General features: G+C 47.7%; 1 protein-coding gene across 4 annotated transcripts in view; it reads left to right on the top strand.

The window, feature by feature from the left end:
* Window positions 1-24241, top strand: part of SCTR (secretin receptor) — a 71330-nt gene extending 47089 nt beyond the window's left edge. For 3 of the 4 annotated variants that reach the window (XM_025429396.3, XM_025429401.3, XM_025429402.3), the window contains 9 exons: window positions 1997-2094; window positions 3048-3180; window positions 5486-5639; window positions 12579-12639; window positions 13970-14039; window positions 17133-17224; window positions 18656-18782; window positions 22666-22707; window positions 23778-24241. In XM_025429396.3, the coding sequence (XP_025285181.1) occupies window positions 1997-2094; window positions 3048-3180; window positions 5486-5639; window positions 12579-12639; window positions 13970-14039; window positions 17133-17224; window positions 18656-18782; window positions 22666-22707; window positions 23778-23957 (957 nt within the window). In that variant the 3' untranslated portion in view covers window positions 23958-24241. The remainder of the gene's footprint in view (window positions 1-1996; window positions 2095-3047; window positions 3181-5485; window positions 5640-12578; window positions 12640-13969; window positions 14040-17132; window positions 17225-18655; window positions 18783-22665; window positions 22708-23777) is intronic. The other variant, XM_025429400.3, reaches the window with a different exon arrangement.
* The last annotated feature ends 1535 nt before the right edge of the window (window positions 24242-25776 follow it).

A 25776-nucleotide genomic window follows, 5' to 3' on the forward strand; every position in this document is an offset into this window, starting at 1 on the left:
TTGAACTTCAAGGTCATTTTCATATGAACAGCTGTCAGCAAGGTTTCCCCAAAACTATCCTTGTGCCTGTTTTTTCTTTTCTTTTCTTTTCTTTTCTTTTTTTTTAAATTAATTACCCTTTTCTTCTGGCTATAAAATAGTACTTACCCACTGGAGAGAAATGAAAAGTGTGGAAAAAATACAAATAAAAATAACAACTATGTCCACAAACTTACCACCCCAAGTTAACCATTATTAACATCTAATACATCTTTTTACAATCTTGTGATCTATGCATGTATGAGATTGAACCACATGAAATGACCAGTATTCAATCATTTGACCTACAAAAAAAAAGGGCATTTTCATGTCATTCAACTTACCACTTTTTTAAAACAGATGGCAAGAATCACACTGTACATGTAAAATTTGAATTCTGCTTTTTCGCTTAATGTTACATTCTTAGCATGTGCTGACATCTTTTAAAACTCTTGGTGAGCATCATCTTAATGGTGGCATACATTAAAATAATTTAATTTAAAATAATTTTGTTAATTGTTCTTCTATTGTTGGACATTTGAGTGTTTTTCATCACAATGATTCTGTGATAAATATCTTGTGATGTATAAATATGCTTTTCCTTTTGTGTTTATTTCTTCTTGTGTGTGTGTGCTCATTTCTTAGAACTAATTGTTAGAGGTAGAAGGGAGGTCAAAAGGAGAACACTTTTTTTTTTGGAATACACTTTTTAAAAAAGATTTTATTTATTCATTCATGAGAGACGCAGAAAGAGAGGCAGAGACACAGGCAGAGGAAGAAGCAGACTCCCTGCAGGGAGCCTGGTGTGGGACTCGATCCCAGGATCCTGGGATCAGGACCTGAGCCAAAGGCAGACTCTCAACCACTGAGCCACCTAGGCATCCCGGAATGCATATTTCAAAGGTTCTTGATACATGATACTTTCCAGAGAGATTGAAGCAATTTTTACTCCCACTATACCATCACCTGCATAGGATATTATTGCCTTTAAATATTTGTTAATTTGGTTGGGAACAAATGGTATATAACATTATTTGTTTAATTTTCATTTCTCTGATTTCTTTTTAAGACTGTCATACTAGTTTTTTTTTATCTAAAAGATGCAAAGTTTATATTTATATTTATATGTCACATTTTTCCATCCCACTGAGATCTTTCTGAATCAAAGAAGAGTCAGTAGTGTGAGGTGGTGGTTGGCTGCATTAATAGGCGTGCGGTGTACAGGTCAGGGGAAGTGATGATCCTCCTTCCTGGTCAGAGAATACATTGGAGCTTTCCAGCTACCAGTTCTGGGTGTCTTATTTAGGAAGGATGTTGACAATAGAGCATATCAATTGAACAGAAGGATGAAGGATTGTGGCAAGAGATTGAAGACACAGGAAAAATGTCATTCTGAGAATGTATGTGAGAGATGAGTGAGTAGAATAGCAGTATTAAGAAATGACAGATCTCTGTACGATATTTGCAACTCTTCTATAAGTCCAAAACGATCTCAAAATGACACGTTTATTTTTAAAAATAACGATAGGCCTTAGGTACGGACAAATTCAATTTATTTCAAGTGGCTCCAGGAGTGGGTCCAGAAGAAGAACCAATAAGTACAATTGAAAAGTAATAGATTTTAGCTTCACAGGAGAAAATAATGATCTAATATTTTTGCACTGCTGTATAGCAGCTGACTTCCTAAAAGGCAGTGAGCCTGTATTCCTGGAGGTGTTCAAGCAAAAGGCTTGAATTCAGGGTGGTGGTAAGGGGCGCTATACATGGAGTAGAAGCTTGAGTTTGGCAGCAGATGATCCCCGAGGCTTTCTCCAAAGCCAAGATGTTCCCAGTCTATGAATTGAGGCCCATGGAGTGATCAGTGTAGCAGTCCCTATTGAAAGGTTCAAGTGGCCCCAGCAGGTATCTCTGAGGCAGAAAACAGCACAGGCGGCCGGGTGGGCGGGTGGGTGGGGCTGACACACGCCTCTCTCTGCAGCACGAGTACCTGATGAAGCTGAAGGTCATGTACACCGTGGGCTATAGCTCCTCCCTGGTGATGCTCCTGGTCGCCCTCAGCATCCTCTGTGCTTTCCGGTGAGAACACATTGCCAGCCCTCTGTCTCCCCAGCCTTCTCCAGGCACAGAACTTGGGTCTCTTTAAATTACTTGGGCCAGAAAAATGAAGGTATGGGTGGGCCACCTTGTGGCCTCTTGCTCTCGATCTTACCTGTGGCAAAACACTAATATCCCTGTGGCCTTATTCATATTTCTATTCATTTAGCATTTCCTGACTATATCTAGGAACTTACTGCACCACTTGCTTTACATGTGCTATTTGTAATTTTCACACAACGCTGTAAGATAGGTATCATGAGCCCCATTTCATAGGGATGTTAGCCAGACTCTTGGTTGCAAGAAATAGAAATCCACCTTAAAACAGTTTAAGGAAACAAAGGTGACCTGACCTACATAATTGACAAAGTCGGGAGTATCTTCCCGGCTTTAGGAATGGCTGGATCTAGGTGCTCAAAGGTATCAGCAGAACTAGATTGTCTCCCTCCCTTTCTCAACTCTGCATTGGCCTCATCCCTAGGCAGGCTCTCTGCAGGGGTGGCAGAGACAACCACCAGCAGCCCCAGGGGTACATTCCACGGGCTCAGCCACATCAGGACAAGGAGAGCCGCTTGCCCATTAGTTGCAGTGAAAGTCCTGGGGTGGGGTGGGGGGAGGTTCTCATAGGTTGCGCTTGGGTCGCACACCCAGCCTGAGCCAATCACTGCAGCCAGGGGTTGGAGTACTCTGATTGGTCAGGTCTATCAACAGGGTAGGGGGTTTGGAGCCACCCCCACCCAGCGCTGGGATGGGTTCCCCATAAGAAAGCCTACTTCTGGTACCAGAAGACTGAACGAGTATCCGACTTTGACCCTTTCTGCAGAGGAGGAGGCTCAGGCTCTGGCAGGTGAAAAGGTTTGCTCAAGGTCGTAGAGCTAATGTGTGGCAGAGTGCCTGTGGCTCTGGCCCCACACCCTTGCATTCTTTCCCTCCAGGAGGCTCCACTGCACCCGAAACTACATCCATATGCACCTTTTCGTGTCCTTCATCCTGCGTGCCCTGTCCAACTTCATCAAGGACGCGGTGCTCTTCTCCTCGGACGATGTTGCTCACTGTGATGCCCACAGGGTAACACACCTGCAGGCCCCAGCGTGTGGCCAGGCCTGCCCGCCTTCCCCAGCCTAATTTTTGAAAGGGTGGCGGCCCCATTGCCCCGCCCCCAAGTACCTACTTTGGCTGCACTTCATGCCTAGAGCAGAGGGGCCGGTGCTGGACTAGACCTGGGGATGGGGGGAGAGTCCTGCGTCTCCAGTGCACAGTCTGGGTCATGTCTGTGAGCAGTTTGTCAGGAAGCTGCTGGAGGCTGCCCTTTGACTCCCAGCATCTAGGAGTGGATTAGCCACTGGAGCAATGAGATAGGTAGCGAGGCTTTCCCTCCACCTGCCAAGTCCCAGCTGTGGACAGATGGCCAAGTCTAAAGAGGATTGAGGTTGGTTGTAGAAAGCAAAATGGGAGCACACGCCTGTGTGTCCACACCTGCAGGTCTGTAGTGAAACTATTGTTTTGTTAAATCTAACCCCCTTCCTCCTTCTGCAGGCTCAGATGACGACTCTTAATTCTTTGCAATATCACTCTGTGTATCAGTTGGGAATTCCTTTTGCCGCATATAACAGAAAACTATGCATCAGTGGCTTAGACAGATGGGGGTTTCCCACATAAACAGTCCGCAGATGGGAAATCTGGAGGTGGCACAGGGGCTCCATGATGCCATGGTGGACACAATCATTTTCCTTCTTTATGCTCCACCGTGCTTGATTCCGTGCTTTACACCACATGTTTACAATATGGCTGCTGCAGCCCCAGGCCTCACATCCATGTTCCAGCCAAGCAAGACAGTCAAGGTTAACTAACAGCTTTTGTCTTTGGGCAGCTTTGCCTTTTGTGGATGGGAAAGAATGTCTGCCCCCAAGACACCTGTCTACATTTCATTGGCTAGAACTGTGTCATGTTTCCATAGTTAACTGCAAAGGAAGCTGGGAGATTGAGGTTTTTACTATCATAATCTCCACAGCAGAGGCAAACAAAGGAGAAAGGGATTGGAGATTGAGATTGGTTTGATCAACCTGCCTGTCACTCCCCTTCCCTCCCTGGCTCGTATCTGTAATTCCTTACAGATCTGTTAAGGTTTATAATTCTGTGTGTGTGTGTGTGTGTGTGTGTGTGTGTGTGTGTGTGTGTGTTTTCCGACTCAAACGGAATCTCCCAGGGAGATTGGCAGGATGAAGGAAGAGTACCAGAGTGAGAGTCAGAAGACTTAAATTCGGGCAGCCCAGGTGGCACAGCGGTTTAGCGCTGCCTGCAGCCCAGGGCATGATCCTGGAGACCCTGGATCAAGTCCCACATCAGGCTCTCTGCATGGAGCCTGCTTCTCCCTGTGTCTCTGCCTCTCTCTCTCTCTGTCTCTATGAATAAATAAATAAAATCTTAAAAAAAAAAAAAAGACTTAAATTCAGGCCCCCCACCTCAACTAGCCAGAAGTCTAGCAGTGCCAGCAGGGAACCTCCTTGGGGCCCACTAAACAGCAGACTCACAGGCCAAGCATGAGCCCTGCCTAGAATCAGAATCTATGGGTGGCTGTAGGCCAGGAACCACAGCTGGCCAGCAGGGCAGCACTGGGCGCTCCTCCTCTGTGGATGTGACCTCGAAGCAGTCCATGTAGCAGCCCTTGGGCTATCCCAGAAGCTGTCTTCTCCCCAGGGAATAGCTCAGTGAAAGCAAAGGAGACCCTTGTAGTGTCGGAAGGGTTGCCTTGCTGGCAAGGGAGCCTTGTGCCCCATAAGTCCCCAGGCATGGCTTCTGGTGATCCCTGTAAGAGACATGCCCATAACCAGGCACAGGCAACACCCATCCCCATCCAGTAGTTAGAGGTCTCCAGAACAGACATAGTGTGCCAATGAGGGGCTGTTTTCACTATAATCAATGTTGCCTCCTGACATAATTGGTCATAATTGGCCCTTCTTTTCATCTGTTTCTGTGGAAATAGCTTGGAAAGGATTTTGTTAGGCCATTGCTCAGAAATCCCTTTCCTTCTCCAGATGTGTTCTCAACTGCAAATGAGGAATGTGGGATTTGGGCCCTACCTGACACAGGTTTACAACTGGCAGCCAGTTCCAGGGTTTGAATACAACTCCTGCTTCTGTGATGGCCCATTAGCCTTCTTGTCTGAGCCTGTTGGCATGTGGACTTCCGCCCTCTAGACACCTCTGTAGGCCTGGTCTTTTGAGAGTGGAAGGTCACAGCGGATGGCCATGAGCCCCAGAGACTCCCTCTGTGACCTGACCCTTACCACACCCTGTCACTTCCTTTGGGGGTGGCCACTAGAGGGAGGCCCACTGTCACCTAGCCTGGGGCTCACCTGCCTCTCTCTGTCCAGGTGGGCTGTAAGCTGGTCATGGCTTTCTTCCAGTACTGCATCATGGCCAACTACGCCTGGCTGCTGGTAGAAGGCCTCTACCTTCACACACTCCTCGTCATCTCTTTCTTCTCGGAAAGGAAGTGCCTCCAGGGATTTGTTGCCCTCGGATGGGGTATGTTTCTCCATGGGTATAACGGCTGTGGTATAAGGGGAAAGGTACTGAATTAAAGAATTTGGTTTCTAGTTCCAGCCACACGCTTAGTTAGCCAACTTGTGGAATCAGGCAGGTTGCTTCTTATTTAGCGCCCTGGTTCTAGTTTATTTGTATGTCAAATGGGAATTAAAAGCTAAAATATATCCCCAATTTTGGCTACCCAAAGTCTCTTACCATTCAATACCACCCAACACTTGTCTTCCTTAGACATTCTACTGACATATTTTCATTCTTGCTTCCTTTCTATATCAGTTAGGGTATTTTTGACTGTAGGTATCAGAAAACCTGGCTTAGATCAGCTTTAAACATAAATCAATTGGCTCCTATATCTGAAAAGCTCAGGGACTGCCAACTTCAGATGAGGCTGGATCCAGCAGCTCAATCACGTTTCTTTGCGTCTGTCTTTCTACTTTGCCTTCTCTAACATTGGCTTTATCATTAGACCAACAGCTTCTGGTCTGCCAGATTCCTTGTTATATCCAATGAGAGAAAAAGGCTGTGTCCGAGCATTCCCAGCAAATACTCTGAGGTTCACTCTGATGAGACCGGCTTATCTCATATACATCCTTGAACCAATCACAGAGGCCTGAGTGAGGGAAATACACTGATTGGCTTAAGCTACTCAAACCACATAGTTTTCCAAAGGAAATTCAGGGTTTGTTTGTGGGAAGGAGGGGAAATAGTAGTAAGAGAGCCAACTACGGGCCCCATTCCATCTCTTCCCCCTTTCATTTCTAATCAATGAAGATGATAACTTCCATTTCTTGAGCAATTACTATGAGTACAGTGCTTTACATGCTTATTTAATTGCCACAACAACCTCCAGAGGCCTCTCAAAGAAACCTGCTCAAAGAAAGGATGTAATATGCTCAGCTCACACTGCAGACAAGAGCAGACCCAGGATTCAAACCAAGGCTTGTGTATTTCCAAAGCCCCTAAATTCTTATTCTGCCATTAACAAACATCCATCCATCCATCCATCCATCCATCCATCCATCCATCCATCTATCCATCCACCCATTCATCTATAGATCGAACCATCCACCCATCCATCTATGTACCCATCCATCCATCCATCCATCCATCCATCCACCCACCCCATTCATCTATAAATCGAACCATCCACCCATCCATATATGTACCCATCCATCCATCTGTACATCCATCCATCCATCCATCCATCCATCCATCCATCCATCCATCCATCTGTATTCATTTGATGAACATATGTAAGTTACCCACTGGGCTCTAGAAAGATAGCCAGGTTCCTTTGAGTGACTCATATGCTAACAGGGATAGTCATGTGTACCAGCCATTAATTTCACTTGCTTTCTTCTTAGTGTCTTTAATTAAGAAGTGCCCTTGCCAGGAATGTCCTGTCTTTTCTGCTTGTCTGAATCCTTACATTGCAAGGGCCCTATCTTCTCACATCAGGAAAGTCACCTGAGGTGCCAGAGCTCACTGAGCCCTCCTGTAGACTTTGGCAGCCTGATTAGCACATGACCCTTGGCCAGTGGGAGCTGTGGGGCTCTGCAGATCTTTGGATTTCTGCATAGGACAATAGTCCCAGAGTGCTGGGAAACCAGGGACTTGCTTTATGCAGGTGACCCCAAAAAAGCACCCAGTTTCTAACCTCATTCACTGACTTTGGCTCCCAAATCTGCCAGGATCTCACCATATGAACATGGGCAGTTTCATTATCTGTAATACCAGGATCACAATTTATTTGGCTTCCTTCGAGTATTTCTTTGTGCTAGGAGGGGCTTCTAGAGATTACAGAAACAAAACCAAAAACAATTCCAGCTTCAAAGGTGTCGTAGTCTAGCAATGAGACAAAATTGGATTGTGACGTCCCCATCACAGATTTTTTAGGAGGGTTTATTTTATTTTATTTTATTTTATTTTATTTTATTTTATTTTTTAAAGATTTTGTGTATTCACTTGAAAGAAAGAGAACACAAGCTGGTGGGGAGGAGCACCTGCTCAGGGCTCAATCCCAGGGTTTAAATGAGTTTTTAAAAGAGTTTAAATGAGATCATGAGAGCCATCCTTTCTTCCTTAAATATTTACTGAGCATCTACTATATGCCAGGCCCTCGGGGTAGAACAGCACATAAAACAGCAGTTAAAACAGCGGTTCCTCCTCTCTGCCGGCATAGTCCCGAGGAGACCGTGAAGGGACTCAGGAAGGTCTAAGGTGTTTTGTCTGGGTGAAGCCGTTCTCTTGCAAAAGCAGGGGCCCCTCCTAAGTTTATATGCAACTTGTTTCCCCAGAGATAGGTTGCTTAAATGAGTCCATGCTCACTGTAAAAGTGAAAAAACATTTTTTTAGTAGAAAAAAAATTACCCTGGTCTCATCTAATGAAAAATTTTTTTTGGTTTCCCTCCAGACTATTTTTCCTATTCAGTTTTTCTCTGCAATTTTGTGGTCATTCCATATGTAGAATTCTGAATCTTGCTTCTTTCCATTAACACACAAGCGTACTCTGTATTTTTCTACCCTTTCCATAAACATTTTTAACTAGTCCATGGACATATTTAACCAAATACCTATTATATGGATATTTAAGTTGTTTCTAATTTTCCACTATTATAAATAGCACAGTGACAAATATTTCTGTGAGCTAAGCTTATTTCCATGTAATATGGAATCCTAGAATTGGGATCGCTGAAATCAGGAGTGAGCACTTTTAAGGTTTTTTTTTTTTAAGATTTTATTTATTTATTCATGAGAGACAGAGAGAGAGAGAGAGAGAGAGGCAGAGACACAGGCAGAGGGAGAAGCAGGCTCCATGCAAGGAGCCCGATGTGGGACTCGATCCTGGGTCTCCAGGATCACACCCCGGGCTCTGGGCGGTGCTAAACTGCTGCGCCACTGGGGCTGCCCACTTTTAAGGTTTTTAATACTTATCCAACACTTACACTTTTTCAAGGTGGCTGGGGTGTCAGCCTGTACCCAGAAAATGGTGATACCTTTGGCTTTTAGAAAGATGAACCAAGCTCCCACTCACTGAGTTGGGAGCCAGCATCAGAGTCACGTGGAGGGTGTGTCAAACCCGGCTGGCTGGACCCCATGTCCTGTGCCTCTGAGCCAGTTGGCCTTGGGTGTAGCCAGAAACTTTTCCTTTCTACTAAGGCCCCAGTGACTCTGATACTGATAGTTTGGAGACCACGCTGAGAAACCCTAACTCAAGCCATTATCGGTTCTCCCACTTTCTACCCACTCTGTTGAAGATGGAAGACAATGAATAGGTGGCCCTTCAGAACCTATGTTCTTTGCCCAAAGCACCCAAAAATAAGGCAGGGAATTTTTGGAAAAATGTTATTTGTATTAAAGTCATGCACATACTTGGTTTAAAGAATTAAATAGGACCACAAGACTTACGATGACAAAATGCAGTCTCTTGCCCCACTGCCCAGAGGTGACACCATACAACTCCTTAGCTAGTCCTTCTAATGTTCACTCTTGTGTTTCTAAATAAGATTCTACTATTCCCTGATTTGTCCATCTGAGGCACTATTGGTTGACTCTAAATGATGGACAGTAAGAATGTAAAATTCTCCATCCACTACCTCCATCCTATCACTAGTTTTTCCACTTTTGGTTAAGTCCTATTCGATGTATATATCAGTATGTCTACGTAAATGTTTACTGCCGAGCCGAGTTGTGTACAATGATTTTACTTCCAATGTCTAACCTTTTGTTTTTTATGGAGTCACTTTTAATTGACTTACTTGTTTTATGCTCCTGTACTTAATTCCCCCAAATTCTCCCACAGAACTAGAAGACGCTCCGATGGCTGTTTTCCAAATCATCCAATGTCAACAGGAAATCTATTAGTTCCTATTTGTTTGGTCTCTTCCTGCTGTCTTAGTTTCCTATGGGCTGTGTAAACAAATTGCCACAAACTTGGTGCCTCAAAACAACAGAAATTTATTCTCTTACAGTTCTGGTGACCAGAAGTTCAAAATCAAGATTCGAGCAGGGTTGATTCCTTCTGGAATGCCCCATGCCTCTCTCTCTTCTAGCTTCTGGTCATTGCTGGCAGTCCTTGGTGGTTTTTGGCTTAGGGATGCATCCTTCGATTTCTGCCTTTGTCTTTATGTGGCCTTCTTCCCTCTGTGAGTCCTTTCTCTCTGTGTCTCTCATGGCCTTCTTTTTTTTTTTTTTTTTTTTTTTAAATTTTTTTATTTATTTATGATAGCCACAGAGAGAGAGAGAGAGAGGCAGAGACACAGGCAGAGGGAGAAGCAGGCTCCATGCACCGGGAGCCCGACGTGGGATTCGATCCCGGGTCTCCAGGATCGCACCCTGGGCCAAAGGCAGGCGCCAAACTGCTGCGCCACCCAGGGATCCCTCTCATGGCCTTCTTATAAGAATGCCAGCCATATTGGATTAGGGCCCCCATATGACTGGCTTCCTTATAAATATGACCTATGACCTCCTTTTACCTAATTACATGTGCAAAGACCTTTCCAAATCAGGTCATGCTCTAAGGTTCTGGGTAGATATGAACTTAGGGAGGATGCTATTTAACCAAATAGACCCAACAATGGTCTTTTAAGAGACTTCTGCCTTCCTGCTCTATTTGAGCTGGTTGTTCTCTAGACTTGCTCAATTCCCTTACCCTTCATACTGAGAATTTCTTTCGTTTTCCTCTACATAGCCTATTCCTTTATTTCTTATCTCCTCTGTGGTTTGCTCCTGGTGGGGTTGGAGCACACACTCTAGTCCTTGTCTAACAAAGAGTACATGGAAGGTACATGTTTTTGCATTGCATTATCTGAAAATATCTTTTTCAACTTTCACACCAAATTCATAGTTTTCCTGGGCATAGAAATTAGGATTGAAAAACTCGTTTTCTCCTAGAATCTTGGAGGCTTTCTGTTTGGGCATCTGATGTTACAGGATGTGCTGTGTTATTCTGTTTTGTTTTGGTTTTTTAAGATTTTATTTATTTATTTGAGAAAGAGAGGGAGAGAGGAGAGAGCATGTGTAAGCAGGGGTTGAGGGGTAAGGGGCAGAGTGAGAGGGAGAAGCAGGCTTCCAGCTGAGCAGGGAGCCTGACACAGGACTTCATCCCAGGACCCCGAGATCATGATTTGAGCCAAAGGAGGATGCTTAACCTGCTGAGCCACCCAGGCACCCCTGCTGTGTTATTCTTCCCCCCACCCCCATGAGCATTTTTATTCATCTTTTTCTACGTAAGCTGGAGGGTCTTCTCTCTGTGCCCTGTGTTTTGAAATGCCCTAGGGATGTGCCCCCATGCGAGCTGATTTCATCCTTTTCGCTGACATCCGGTGGTCCTTCATCTGGAAACTCAAATCCTTCATTTTCTTAGACAATGTTCTTACATCACCTATTTGATTTCTTTCCCCTTGGTTTTTATCCTCTCTTTCTAAAACTTTTCATCAGATGGCGCACATCCTGGAATTGACCTCTGATTTTTTTCCTGTCTTTCCTCCTACTTTTCATTATCCTCTTTGTGTTCTGCTTTCCGGGCAATTCCTGGTCTCTATCCTCCAACCCATCTATAGAGTCTTTTATCTTGGTTATCATATATTCAATTTCTAAGACCTCTTCCTGGTTCTCCGACTGCTCCCTATTTTCAGCATCCTGTTTGGGTCTTGCAGATGTAATCTTTCCTCTTATCTCTCTGATGATACTCCTTAGAGTTGTTTTGTTCAAGTGCCTCCTGCAGCCTGCATGGTCTGCTTCCTTTGAGTTCCTTCTCTCTGATTATTTTGGTCCTTGTCTTTTATGTAATCAGCTTTCCTCAGATGTCCGTGACCTTGACTGTCTGTTCATGTTTAAGAATGAGTCATTTCAGTGCTGACTGAACATCTTGTGTGTGGGGTAGAGGGGTGTGTGTGTGTGTGTGTGTGTCATGTGTCTTGAGGGAGACGGGGCTGGAGGTGGCCACTGTGTTGGGGGGTCCCCAGCCTCATGATCACTAGACCCTTTGTCTGGGGCTGTTTGATTCTTCCAGAGAAAAATCCTTTAATTCTCTGCCTGGGGATGAGGGGCTAGGGTGTAAACCTGGCTGCCGGAGGTCTGAAAACTGAGCAGCCCAGGGGCAGGGCTGTTACTGTGCAGGTGCACGTGAGCATGGCCATTAGAAACAGAATGAGCCATGTATAACCTAAAATCTTCTAGTAGCCACAGCAAACACAGTAAAAAGAAGCAGGTAAAATCAATCTCAATAACATATTTTAGGGCACCTGGGTGGCTCAGTGGTTGAGCATCTGCCTTTGGCTCAGGCTGTAATCCTGGGGTGTTGCTGGCAAGTCCCACATCAAGCTTCTCACAGGGAGCCTGCTTCTCCCTCTGCCTGTGTCTCTGCCTCTCTCTCTGTGTCTCTCATGAATAAATAAATAAAATCTCTAAATAATAATAATAATATATATTTGCTTTAGCCTGGTGTAAAAATATTATCATTTCAACATATAATTAATATAAAATTAGCATATTACACATTCTCTTATTCCTACTAAATCTTCAAAATCTGGCATCTTGCACTTACAGCACATCTCCACTGGGACCAGCCACGTAGCAAGTACTCGATGGCTACGCGTGGCGAGGAGCCACTGCCCAGGACAGTGCAGGTGTAGATCATCACTGTCCTCTTCTCTCCCTGCAGTGGGCCGGCCGGGTCTGGCCCAGGTTCCCAGGACACCCTGGGCCCACTGTGGTGTTCAAGATCCTTCTGATTCTGCCTCAGTTGCCAGGGTGTGCCTAGTACCCTAGAAGCAGGAGTCTACCCATTTGCACAGGATTTCCAAGGGGGTTTCTGTGGCACCTGCTCACTCCTAGGCCGGGCTCACCGCCCTGTTGCTGTATGGGTGTTGAAAATTGAGTCCCCTCTCTCCCACCCCTCCCTTTATTTTTAATCCTCAGGTTCCCCGGCCATTTTTGTTGCTTCGTGGGCTATCAGCAGGCACTTTCTGGAAGATGTCGGGTAAGCTGTTTGAAGGAGAGGTAACAAGAGTGTATTTTATGTTGTCCAGCTCTTCAAGCAGGATGGACACTTCTAGGAATGGCCTGTTTTTCAAACTGGGGGCTACAGGCGAGTACCCCGGAGTGCTGGGCTAGTGGTGTGGGTCGTGGCCTTCACCACGCCCGCACCCTCCTGGGCCTGCCTCCCTTCCTGCCCACCCCATCAGCTCCTGCAGGTGCCTGGCAGGAGCCGTGAAACTCCAGGCAGGTGCTGCTCAGAGAAGGAGCTCTGGGCCAACCCGGCTTTTCCTTCCTCCTGGGGTATCTCTCCTCTGCTCCTCCCTACACCCCGGTGTTTGAGAGTCCAACAGAGGCGGGCACAGTTGTATTCCCGTAACCCCTGATGGGGATAAAGAGATCTAACTTTGTTCTCTGAGGAGGGAGGTAAACCCAGGTGGGGCTGCTGGGAAGTAGGCACGCAGAGAGAAGCTTGAAAGAAAGCCGGAGAGGGACGTCTGGCTGGCTCAGTGGTTGAGCGTCTGCCTTCGGCTCAGGGCGTGATCCTGGGGTCCTGGGATCGAGTCCCACATCGGGCTCCCTGCATGGAGCCTGCTTCTCCCGCTGCCTATGTCTCTGCCTCTCTCTCTGTCTCTCATGAATGAATAAATAAATAAAGAAAGTCTTTAAAAAGAAAGAAAGCCGGGGACAAAGTGAGGCAGCGTGACAGAACAGAGGCAGTTGCTCATCAGCACACTGATGCACCCGAGCCAGTATGAGGCTCTTGCAGTCCAAATGTGCCTCCCAAATAATTGTTTCAAAGTAATTATTTTCATTGGGTGAATTAGATTTTTTTTTAAATCGGGATTTTTAGCTTCTCTGGAAAACATGAGACGTTCTACCAACATCTCTCATTTTCCCTTGAGGCAAAAATCAGCGGGAGCAGAGTCGGGGTTGCCTTAGGCCACACTCATGCTCTCCAGTTTGCCAAGTACTCCCTTCACCTGGTGTCCCAGGGTCCTGAGGTCACATGGCAGTCACCCAGCCCCTTCACTCACTGATGTCACCTGCCTGGCCATTCTTGGCAGTTTGTCACTGTGCTGGCTTTGGGCTCTGGGATCTTCTGGCTCTCAGGTTCCATGTACTATCTACTGCCCCAGACACTCACTGGACATGCACAGGGACAGGGAGCTGCTCCAGTGGCCTCAGAAACGCTCCTGGGCAGCAGAACAGGGTCAGTTAGAACAGTCCTGGGCACACACCCACAGGGTTCAGGGCCACCAGCGTGGGGAACTGGTCTTTCCTGGTCACCTTGGCTCTCCACTCCTAACCATGCCTGGCCACCCCTCCTACAGGTGCTGGGATGTCAATGCCAATGAGTCCATCTGGTGGGTCATTCGGGGGCCCGTGATCCTCTCCATCCTGGTGAGTAGCCATCCTCCAGGGGGAGAGATGGAAAGGGTGACTGACCTGGACAGAAGGCCAAAGGATAGGGCTAGCAATCACTCCCTCCAGGAGCTGGGAGGGACAAACCACAGAGCTTCCCGAGATTGGCCAGTGCCTTGAGGGTCTAGATGATGGATGGGAGAATGGTGGGTGGTGGATAGGAGTGAGATGAGGTGTACTTAGGAAGCAAAAGTTGATATAACTCTCTTTGGTCTGTGAGTAGCCACTAAAATGTGGTGAGCAGAGCTCCTTGCCCTAAACTGGCCTGAAATCCCTCCTTCAGGTCTTTGGGTCCTGATCTTTTTTCCAGGCAGGCTCTTGTTAAACAGAAAAATCACTGGGGCTGAGGAAAGCCAAGTGAAACTTGGTCTTGGGTCTTTGGGATGCTGTTGTGGGGGAGGGGGGCAGGCCTTGAGGGGTGGCTTCCAGGGAGGAGATACAGGAGTGAGTCTCATGGACGGGGAGCTCAGAGTGTCTTAACTGAGCTGGCCTTCAGAATCACCTGGGAGCTGTTTAAAAATTCTGATAGATTTGGGCTTTTTTTTTGTTCTGGGGTGGGGCCTGAGCACTCATTGGATGTCAAAGTTCTCAGGTAGCTTCTGCTCTGCAGTCAGAGTTGGGAGGCCTGGAGCTGAGCCTGTGGGAAGGAATAGGAAATAGGTGGGCAGAAGATGGGGACACCCTGGGGTTATCCCCTGGAAGGAATTAGCCCCTCAGCTGTGTGCAAGGCTCCAAGGGACACCAGGCACGGCTGCAGGACCATTTGACAGGAGGAGTCCTTCATGGGCTCACTGGAGGGGGAAAGCGTGCAGCACAGGGCAGTGGCCACCTCCACACCCCCCCTACCCCACTTCCACTGGCTGGCTGTGACCTTCCAGGGGCAGTTGGAGGAGGGGGCCATTCTGGGACTCCTTCTTTTTACTTTACTTTTTTTTTTTTCCAAAATAGAATTCATGTAAAAAAATTTGGAAGATACAAAATGTACCTTTTTTCAAAAAGGGAATAAAACCACATGAACTTTTAGCACCGAGACACACTGGAATACACATGTACTTTTCCTTCCTCTCTCTTTTTTTTTTTTTTTTTTTTTGAGCACACATACTTTTTTTCCAAATGCTCAATATAGTTTTGAATACTAGTTTTCAGTTGCCAACCTTAGCAATAGATGTGAGCTATCCCATGTTCTTTGAAATTATTTGACTAGCCAATGTGCTCTGGCTGCATAATGTTCCCATAGGAGGTCTTTCCTCATTCAGTTAGGCCAGTTTCCCTACCATCATTGTGGGCATCTGACAGCCCAGCCCATGAGAACTCCGGCTGAGGGGTGATGGGCCCCGTGCCCTGGCGGGTTTCACCAGACTAGTGATGTTTGGTGGGCACTTCTGATGCAAAATATCTCCCAACAGAGGCCCCTGGCTGGCTCAATTAGAAGAGCATGCAACTAGGTCTCAGGTCATGAGTTCAAGCCCCATGTTGGGGGTAGAGATGACTTAAATTAATAAATAAGAACTTAAAAAAAAAAAATCTCCTAACCAGTAGGTCAAGGGCATCAACTTTCACTATTTAAGACTCATTCTTGGGCTCTTAAAGATGTTTTTCTTTTTCTTTTCTTTTCTTTCTTTCTTTCTTTCTTTCTTTCTTTTTTTTTTTTTTTTTTTTTTTGCCTTTCAGTGCTAGGGAGCACTGAAAATCAAAAAAATCAAAATGCACCTCTAAGACAAAACAAATAAATGAAAGTAAAATAACCTTTATTCGTTTAGGCCACGCATAATCAGCTGCGAGCAAGATGCATAAACAAACAACAAGCTGAGAAGCAATGTTGCTGAAGAGGCAGCTGGGCTAGAAGTCCTGGACAGGCCACTAATCCTTGTCTTTTGGCCAGCATTCCCAGGCCCCAGGCTGGTTGTGTGAACAATGAGGGTGCCTGGCTGGGCGATTCCATGGATCCCTGCTTCTGCAAATGGTGCTGTAGCCGGTGGGTGGGTGAGAGAGGTGGAGAGGTGCCGGCTGGCTGCCACGTGGGCACTTTTATAACATTCTGGCACTGGGCTTGGGGAAAAGGACACACAAAAAATAATGAGACTACATTCTTGTCCTTGAGGAAGTTATGATTGAATTGGCAGATAAGTAGATACATGTCCAAGTTTGACAGATGGATGCGTTTAGCCTCCCTCAAATATTTCAAGTGCTTGCACACCAACATGCCCCCTTAACTGCAATGTATCAGGAAAGAGAGGTAATCAAGGGTGGCTTCCTGGAGTTGGTAATTAAACTCCAAAGTGATTCTAGAAGACTCTGAGGCAGTGGTACTCAAAGTGTGGTCCCCAGACTGGCAGCTTCAGCATCACCTGGAAGCTTGTTAAAAATGCAAATTCTTGGGCCCCACCCCAGATTTGCTGACCTGTAACCCCTGATGGAGGGAGCCTCCCCACCCCCGACTTGCCCCCAGAACTTTAAGAGTCTCTGCTGGAAGAAAGCCTTGCTACTCAAAGTGTAGTCAGGGACTGGTTTGGGCATTATCTGGAGCTTAATAGAAATGCAGACTCTCAGGGATGCCTGGGTGGCTCAGTCAGTTAAGGGTCTGCCCTTGGCTCAGGTCATGATCCCAGGGTGCTGGGATTGAGCCCCACATATGGTTCCCTGCTCAACAGGGAGCCTGTGTCTCTGTCTGCTCTGCCTACTGGTCCTCCTGCTGTGCTCTCTCTCTGTCAAATAAATAAAATCTTAAAAAATCTTTTAAAAAGAAAGAAATGCAGATTCTCAGGTCACCTGTGACCTGCCTTTTAACAAGGTCCCCGAGGGAGTCCAATGCACTCCCGGTGTGAGCCATCGCTGCCCCAAATGAGCAGACCTCAGAGCTCCTGCAGCCAGTGCCAGGAGCAGGCGCTGTGTCAGTCAACATCTCCAGACAGTTTGTTCTTCCGGGCCCATGGGGATGCCTGGAGGGCAGGGTGGTGCAGTGATATGCACCCTGGGTGTGGTCTGCAATGCCTCCTCCGAACTTCTCCCAGGGGCCAGGGCCAGGAGAGGTGGCAATCACCTTCAGCCCCATGTCCCTCTTGTGTTTTCCAGATTAACTTCATCCTTTTTATAAACATTCTAAGAATCCTGATGAGAAAACTTAGAACCCAAGAAACAAGAGGAAAAGAAATGAACCATTATAAGTAAGTAGAGGGCAAAGGCTGGTCACTCAGCCAGTCAGCAGATATTTACAGAGCACCTATGGTTTACCCAACTGGCCCTGATTCCAAGGTTACAATGTTCTTGGGAATAGAGGTGGGGAGGGATGGGCCCACTGGGAAGTCTTAGACATTGCCCAATGGTGGGAAGATGGAAATCTCTCAGGATCCCAGGAGACAGATATCTATGTTTGGGGAAACGCTAGGGCTTCAGAGGCCCAAATTCAGAGAAATTTGTACAGGTATGTGTATTTTTCAGGGGAGAAAGGCTCTAGGTTTCATCAGATTTTCAAGATGTGGGATCCAACAATACTTTAAAACCTTTAAAAGATGTTAAAGGGAGATGCCGTATTAGTTTGCTAGGGCCACCGTAACAAAATAACCACACACTGGATGATGTAAAGAAGAGACATTTATTTTCTCTGAGTGCTGGAGGCTGGAAACCCAAGATTCAGGTGTTCACAGGTTTGGTTTCTTCTAAGGCTTCCTTCCTGGCCTTGTAGATGGCTGCCTTCTCCCCTGTGTCCTTACTGGACCTTTTGTCTGTGTGTGGGCATCTTTGGTGTCACCTCCTCTTCTTACAAGGACACCAGTTGATTGGACTAAGGTCCCACCCTAATGACCTTATTTTAGCTCAATCACCTTTTATGGGCCCTACGTGCTTGTACAGGTAGGTATTTCTGAGGTCTTGCACCTAGGACTTCAATTTGTATATTTGGCTAGAGGAGACATAATTCAAAACAGAATAGTTAAAGATAAATCAGTGTCCAACCAAGACTTTCTCTGTGATGTTCTGAGCTTTGAGAATCTGGCAGTGACGCGATTACTTGGTGACAGATTCTCCAGGACACCTTTAGGGCAGTGGGCTCCACAGTAGGGTAGAGCTGGGGATCCAGGATAAAGTTGCCCAGTAGAGGATGCCCAGTTCAGTTTGAATTTTGGATAAACAACAAATAGTGTCTTAGCACTTTGTCCAAAAAAACTATTATCCATTGTTTATCTGAAATTCAAATTGAACTGGGCATCCTGTATTTTTTATCTCTAAATTTAGCAACCATAATCTGGGAAGAAAATAAAAGAATGTCTCCTTATAGATAGTTATTATCAAAAAATTAAGAATGCTGGCTTTGTGAATAACAGGTTTGATGACTTATGCATGTAATTAATAAATAATAAAGTTATTTGGGTGGCTATGTGTTCAAATTTTTCTTTTCCTGATGGGTGCACGATCAGAAAGCTTAGGGGACTGGCCCTGGGGGATGGGTACGTGGGAGTTGGACATTCTCCAAAATGAAAGATAAAACCACAAAGATTGGGGGGCACCACTCCAGGCCTCCTACAATGAGGTAGGTTGGGGTGTGCGGAGCTGTGCCTGTGGGGAGAAGACGGGACACGACAGCGGGTCTCTGTCTGCAGGCGCCTGGCCAAGTCCACCCTCCTGCTGATCCCGCTCTTTGGAGTCCACTACATCATCTTCGCCTTCTCCCCAGAGGACGCCATGGAGGTCCAGTTGTTCTTTGAATTGGCCCTTGGCTCCTTCCAGGTAAGCTTCAAGGACTGTGACTCTTGGGGGTTCTCTCTTTCAAGAGCATTGTGGGAATGGGGGGCGGGGGAGGGCATCTGAAGGAGAATAAACTCTTTATTCTGGGAAGTCCATGAAATGCCCCAAACTGAAAAATCCAGAAGGAGCAGCATCAGCATATTATTCAGAAGCTGCAAAGAGAATTCCAAGTAGCTGCCTCTGAGGAACAGGAAATGGGGGCAGGGGTGTTGGGAGGCTGCCCTTGTTTTGATGAGAATCATTTGACTCCTTGAAACTATGTGCACACACAATGTATCAAAAAGAAAAACCAACTTTAAAAAAAAGGAAGGAAAGTGAAGGGGGAAATCACCTACCCCCAACTCATAAGATGTTGTGAGGCTAAAAAAAAAATGAATAGTCAAAAACAAAAAACTCCAACAACAAAAAGCAAATAATAAACACCTTCAGACAGAAGGACTCTTCACATGAATCCCAAACTTCAGAATGTTATTTGTTTACACTCTCATAGCTGTCTCCTTCCAAAAATAATATGATGTAGCTTTCAGGAAAACCACACAGAGGATTAAAAAAATAATAAGTAGATGAAGGATCAGCGAAAAAATAATATAAAAACCCAAACTGAGTTCATACAGAGAAGCAAATCCAATAGAGTGCCACGAAGGTGGGAGAGATGGGTCATACATTTGGTTTGGAGCTCCCCAGTAGCCAAAGCAATCGGTTCCAAAATTTGTAATATCCATAGATGGAAACAAGCCAATTCTCAGGAAAAGCCTAGACATTAAAGACTTGGGGGCCTGAGAAAAATTTCTCCCAGTGGCTGTTCCTCAAGAAGCCAAGCTGTCCTCAACAGCACTGATTATCCTGAACAGTCCTCCTTATGGCAGACGCTTTGGTCTCGAGAAGGGACCCTGAGTCTCCCTCGGTCCCTGAGTTCAGTTCAGGGCGAGTGGGTGAGTCAGGGTCATCCTCCTGTCACTTTCAGGTTTCAGGCAGGACACATCACTGGAGACACATTATTGAAGCAGTTAGGTCTTGCCCTATCCCTGCCTTCAGACCCCATCCAGGGGCTGTCCCCTCTGCCCTCCCTGAGCTTCTCTCCTCTGCCCGGAGCTCCCTGCCAGTGCCCCAGGCCTCCAGGGAACCCAGCCTCTTGCATAATCCGTATTCTTTGTTTCTAGACCAGGGAGTTTTCATGCCCACCTGCTCTTGTAACATGCAAGGAGGCCTGGGTCACGATGGCCCATTAGCAGGTAGGGGATTCCAGGTCCACAAGGATGGAAGGCCTTGGCCTGGCTTCCAGAAATCGGTAGTGACCACACTGCGAGCAAGGAGACCCAGGTCAGCCTCCCAGCCGAGAAAGGGAACCGACTTCCTGTCCCCTGGAGCTGGGGCTTGTGGTTGGGGCTGAGGACTGTCAGCGGAAGGCCATTCGGCTTCTAAGGAAATGGCTTGTCGAGAGAAAACCAAAAGCACTTTCCTAATGTGTCCATAGAAATGTTTATGCAGAAAAGAGATCTTTGAGGTTTTTTAAACCCTTGTTCACAAACATATTATCAGTTTTATATATTACACATATATATTCTCTATGTGTCTATTTTTAAAAGTCTGTATTGTAGAGAATGTCTTCACATATGAAAGTGAAGAGAATAGTAGACAGTGAACCCCCATGTGACCACTGCCCGCTCAAGGTGCAGCATGTTCCAGCTCTGTCCCCATCTATTCCCTCCATCCCATCCCCCATCATTTTAAGCCAATCAAAGGGATGATTCTTCTCAAATGTAAATATGCAAGTATGTATCTCTAAAAGACCGGGCTTAAGGAAAAACATACCCAGAACCACAATACATTATCACCATCCTGTTCTTTTAGAGACGCAAGTTGATTAGCATTTTTTCCGATTGTAGAAATGATACTTAATATAGGAAATTTGGAAAATAAGGAATAGTTAAGGAAGGAAATCATCCACAATCTCATGACTGCAGAAATAACCTGTTAAAATGACAGTGGGTTTACTTGTAGTCTCTTTTCTCTGCAGGAAGACACATACACATGTATACACGTCCCGTAAAATTGAGGTCATGCTGCATGTGGTTTTTTTTATCTTGCTTGTCCCAATATCTCTATCTTACCTGTGGTGAACATTTCCCTATGTCATTAATTCTTCCAAGACTTCATTTTTAATGATTGTATAAACACTGTGGAATTTCTTTAACTTGTCAGCTGTGGGAGACAGCTCTAGATACCTGGGGTACAACTAGCTTTCCCTCACCCAGGACTCCTGCCTGTCACCTGAACTGTGAAAATGTGTCCCAGGATCTTGGCAGCGCAGGCACTCCTGGGCCCAGGGAGAGGGTCCGCACCCGCAGCCAGCAGCCTGACTTCCAGCTCGGGCTTTGGCAAGGATTCAGTGATACACCTGGAAACCAGAGCCCCACAAGTATGCAAGCCAGGTGGCACACCACATCCTGTTCCATTTCATCCCAAAGCCTTTCACACCCTCTGATGGTGGTTTCCAATTGGGAATACCTGTTAGAACCATCTGCGATTTTTCAAAGCTGCTGGGGCTTCCATCCTCAGACATTTGGACTTGGGTATGGAGTGCAACATACGCAAACGCTCCCACGTGATGCTAACATGCTACAGACTTTAGAGATTGGTACCTTGTGTAAGTGTTCCTGCTGCCCACCTCCCCCATATAGTCCCTGTTCTGCAGTGGTCCTCGATGCCTGATAATTCTTTGAGGTCTGTCACTAACTCTTGTTAAAAATGACCTTAGCCCTGAGCAATGGTACATATTAAGCCCACCATAGTCAGGCTGGCTCATCATTCTTTTGGGTCCTTTCCAATGTAGTAAGTAGGTGAGGGCAGGCTTGGATGGGACTGGGAAGTGTGTGTGTGGGGGGGAGGGTGCGGTTTAGGGCCCCCTGAGGTCAGAGCTATGACACCCAGGCCTCTGAGGGCGAGGGTGCTCACCAGCTAGGGAAGCCTCAGGGCAGAAGCAAGGGCAGGCTGGCCGGAGGTGTGTCCCTGAGATGAGCATAAGCACTGTGGTGAACCCCCCCCCCCCATAGCTTATGGCCCCAAGCAGGCCTCTTGGCCTCAATCCTGCATCTTGAGACTGGAGTCCCTGCCCTGGCAAAGCTCCAAGCCACGACTGGGGGTAGGGGGAGGCGCCACTGGGAAACAGGAACCCCAGAGACTAGGGAGCCAGGGTCCTGATAGGTACACACCCCCACCACACCAAGGAACGTAAAGTATATATAGCCCCAAGGTCCCTAACCAAGGTGACATAAACAGGAAGTCATACCTCACTGGCCCGGACCTACATGTGGGTTTTGTTCTGACATCATGCTCACTGTGCTTGTGTTTCAGTTTGAATAGTTGCCTGTGTTGGAACATCTCCAGGTTTCCAGCTTATCTTGAAAATGAGCCCACACAGGGCCCAGGGGGTCTCACATGGGCTGTCCCCACCCCCTACCTGAGGGACAGGTGCACTTCAAGTGCCACCACTCCTTGCTTCTCCCAGACGGCCTGCCTTACTAATTCTGGTGACTTGCCGGGTCTCCACAGGCCCAGGTTAGCAGCTTCTGCGCTGAAATCACATGCATGCAATGCCCCATGCTGGACCCTGCCGCTGCCCCTGCCCCAAGGAGCTGAGCCTGTGCCAGATGATGCCAGCACAGCCAGGGGCACTGTGGGCCCCCCCCAAGAGGTAGCCCCAGTCCCCCTTGGAGTGAGAGGTGTGGGAAGGCTCTGGGGCACTCTCTGGGGAGAAGTGAGCCTGGGGCTGGCAATTTTAAGGACATAGGGAAGAGGTTAAAGGAAGGAGTCCGGGTGCCCTAGCACCTGCACTGATCCTCTGCTGCCTCTGCCCCCTCTGCAGGGCCTGGTGGTGGCCGTCCTCTACTGCTTCCTCAATGGGGAGGTGAGTGTTCTCTGGGTGCCCAGATGGAGGAGCTCCCTAGCCACCGATTCCTGCTCAGAAGCTCCCTGGAAAACCAGGGTGGTGGGGAGAGATGGGTGGTCTGGGAGGGGGAGGTCTCCTGAGCCCACTTCATGGAAGCACTGAAGCACCAGGTCTCATTAAAACAATTGCTTGGCCCTACCCGACCCACACCACATCCCTCCCCCCTTCTAATTCGACAAAAGGATTGTTATGTCTGGGTAAGAGCCTGAAAATGTTTAACAAGCATTCCAGGTAATTCTTATCCTTGAGCAAGTCCTGAGACTAGAGCAAAAGTTGCAGGCACCCCAACAAGAACTCTGGTTCCCAATGGCTCTGATGCTTGCCTGATGGGTGATCCAGGTCACTGCCCTCCTCTAGGCCTCAGTCTCCCCATTTGTAAAATGAGTGACTTGATGATGCAATCCCTAAAGCTCAGTGCTCACTGACCTCCAAATAATCGTTGACTCTTCGGAGGGCTGCACACTTACCTTGCTGTCTCTCTGCTCCCTGCCCAGAGCATTTGGGGGGGGACACACACAAGCCATGCAACCAACAGTTGAATACAGTATTCCACCCAAGTCGGGCCTTCCTGTGACTGTTGACCATTTATCTGGTTCACCACACTTGAAGGGGAATAACCTGTTTTCCAGAACTCAAGCCCTGAAGCCTGGCTTCAAAGGTTTGGGCTGCTACAGCTTGGGGACCGTGAAATTAATATCCAAAGAGCCACTCTAAGGTCCCCAGATTTAAGTTCTGAGCTAGGCTGGCTTTATGGGAATGGGTCCGGTGGTCCCAGGTCATGATCTGGATGTCATTCTGCAATTCGTAAAATAACCCCAAGCCCCTTCTTCAGGACACATGCAGTAAGGTGGCAGGTGAAAGTGTCCAGATAAGGTGAGGGGGTTCGATCCCTACTGGATATTGGAGCTGGAAGGGGTCCATCTGAGTGGCCTGCAGGAAAGGCAGGGCCTGTACTGAGGGGGCAGTGAATGGGGCTCTGGGGACAAGGTGAGTTGTCTTCCCCAACTGATGGCTGGTCTCTGGGCCAGGTGCAGCTGGAGGTGCAGAAGAAGTGGCAGCAGTGGCATCTCCGCGAGCTCCTCCTGCGCCCCGTGGCCCTCAGCACCTCCTTCAGCAATGGCACCAGCGGCCTCACTGGCTTTACGCACAGCACCAAGGCCAGCACCTCAGAGCAGAGCCGGGCCGCCTACAGGGCCAGTGTCATTTGAGGGTCTGGAGCAGGGCCAGTCACAGGACAGACAGACGCCAAGACAGGTCGTGAGAAGGCCAGACACTGCTGCAGGACAGTTCTCTGCAGACATCATCTGTTCCTCCTGGGACCCATCAAACCTCCTCTGGGCCTTGGGTTGGAGCCCAAGGTGATATGTTCCTCAAAACTGAAGATAATGAGGGACCACGGGGCAGGAAGAGAGGGCCTGGGTCTGTTGTATTTGGGAAGGGCAGTTCGGGCGCCCCAGAAGAGGGCAGGGAAATAAATGGTAGTGGGGATGGGTTTGGTCCGTAACTGACCACTCTTTTTGCCCTTGAGACACCAGGTGGAGGAGGACCCTCCCACTCGCTTCCCTACCCCTTCCTGGAGTTTTTAGGGATAAGTTCAACACACAGGAAATGGGAGAAATGGAGACCCTTGGCTCTAGGTGGACCCTCCCTACCCTTCACTACAAGTCACCTCTCTGGTAGCTCTTCCCCTACAGCGTCAAGGCAGCTGGATTAATCTGTCCCAAGTCAGCACGGCTGACAGTCCTAAGATTCCTAGCTTCCTTAGTAACCCTAGTGTGGTGCAAGCATCCCTCTGGGAATGGGGTGTGATTCCGCTGGACAGAAAAGAAACAGGTTCACTAAGGTCCTGTGACTTGCCTGAGATACCCAGCAAGAAGGGACAGAAGTTCCATTGAGGGCTTTGGTGTCAAATCCCTGTGCTCCGAGCCTATATCTGTTTCTTCAGTCCTGGGCAGGGGACAGGGGGTCTTCTGGGGGATGTCTCCCCTTTATTCTCTGGATCTCAGTTCCCCTTGACTATCAGCACTCCCTCACCACCAGCCACATGAGGATGAAAGTGAACTGAACATTTGAGCCCTTTTACAAAACAAAGCCTACCAGTGTTCAGGGGAAAGCGTGGTGTACAGGAGCTCAAACGTAGAGGAGACATCTTGTTGCTGGGTGACCCCGGACAAGTGCCATCCCCCTCTGGACCCTGGCTTCCCACCTTTGCACCTCCCCATTGCAGAGACAAGGTCACCCGTTTGCGCCTGGTGAACGGCTCTTGAAATGAAAGGTCAGGTGCTTCTTTGCCAGGGCTAAGAACCCAGCCCATAGGGTTGATGAGCTCTGCTCTCTGAAAAACTGATTGGCCCGTGACACCTTTCTTCAGTGATCTCCATGGACTCCATTGGAAAAGCTTTGAAGAACCCCAAGAGATAGATAAACGCACCCAGCCCAGGCCAGGAAGGGGACCTGCAGTGACAAGGATGGGGCAGAGACCCAAACCCACGCCAGGAGCAGCAGTAGTGTGGCCCAGGTGGAGAGGGAAGGGGGGAATGAAGTGGCGGCTGAGGGGCGAAACCCCAGCTATGGGGCAGAGAAGAGACTGGAAAGGGGGCAATTGGCACAGAAATGCACATCTGTGGGCAAGGATGGAAAACTCCACTGGTTCCTGGTCCCCTTCACCCGCACTCATCCCCCGGGCCGGCTGTTAATCATTACTCAAGGCCCTGCAAGTCCTCTTTACCCCTTGGAATTTAGCAGGTCCAGATCTGTGCTCTTTGGAAATGTGCTCTAAGATCAGAAGTGGTACCCTGAGGCTGTCCTGACACATCAGAAGCAGACACGCAGGCACGCTGGCCTCAGGGAGGACTGCCTTGGAGGGCTGGCGGCCACCCTGGGAAGCTTGCTGGAAGGGTTCAGGGCAGGGTCCCCACAGACAGGACAGCTGGCTGCTGGAGTCCACAGTTATTCAAAGATTACGCCCTCCTCACCCCTGCCCCAAAGGGCAGGGTTCAAAGAGAGTCAAATGGTTTGAAAACCTAG

This window comes from Canis lupus, chromosome 19, assembly GCF_003254725.2.
Source record: "Canis lupus dingo isolate Sandy chromosome 19, ASM325472v2, whole genome shotgun sequence".
Taxonomy (NCBI): domain Eukaryota; kingdom Metazoa; phylum Chordata; class Mammalia; order Carnivora; family Canidae; genus Canis; species Canis lupus.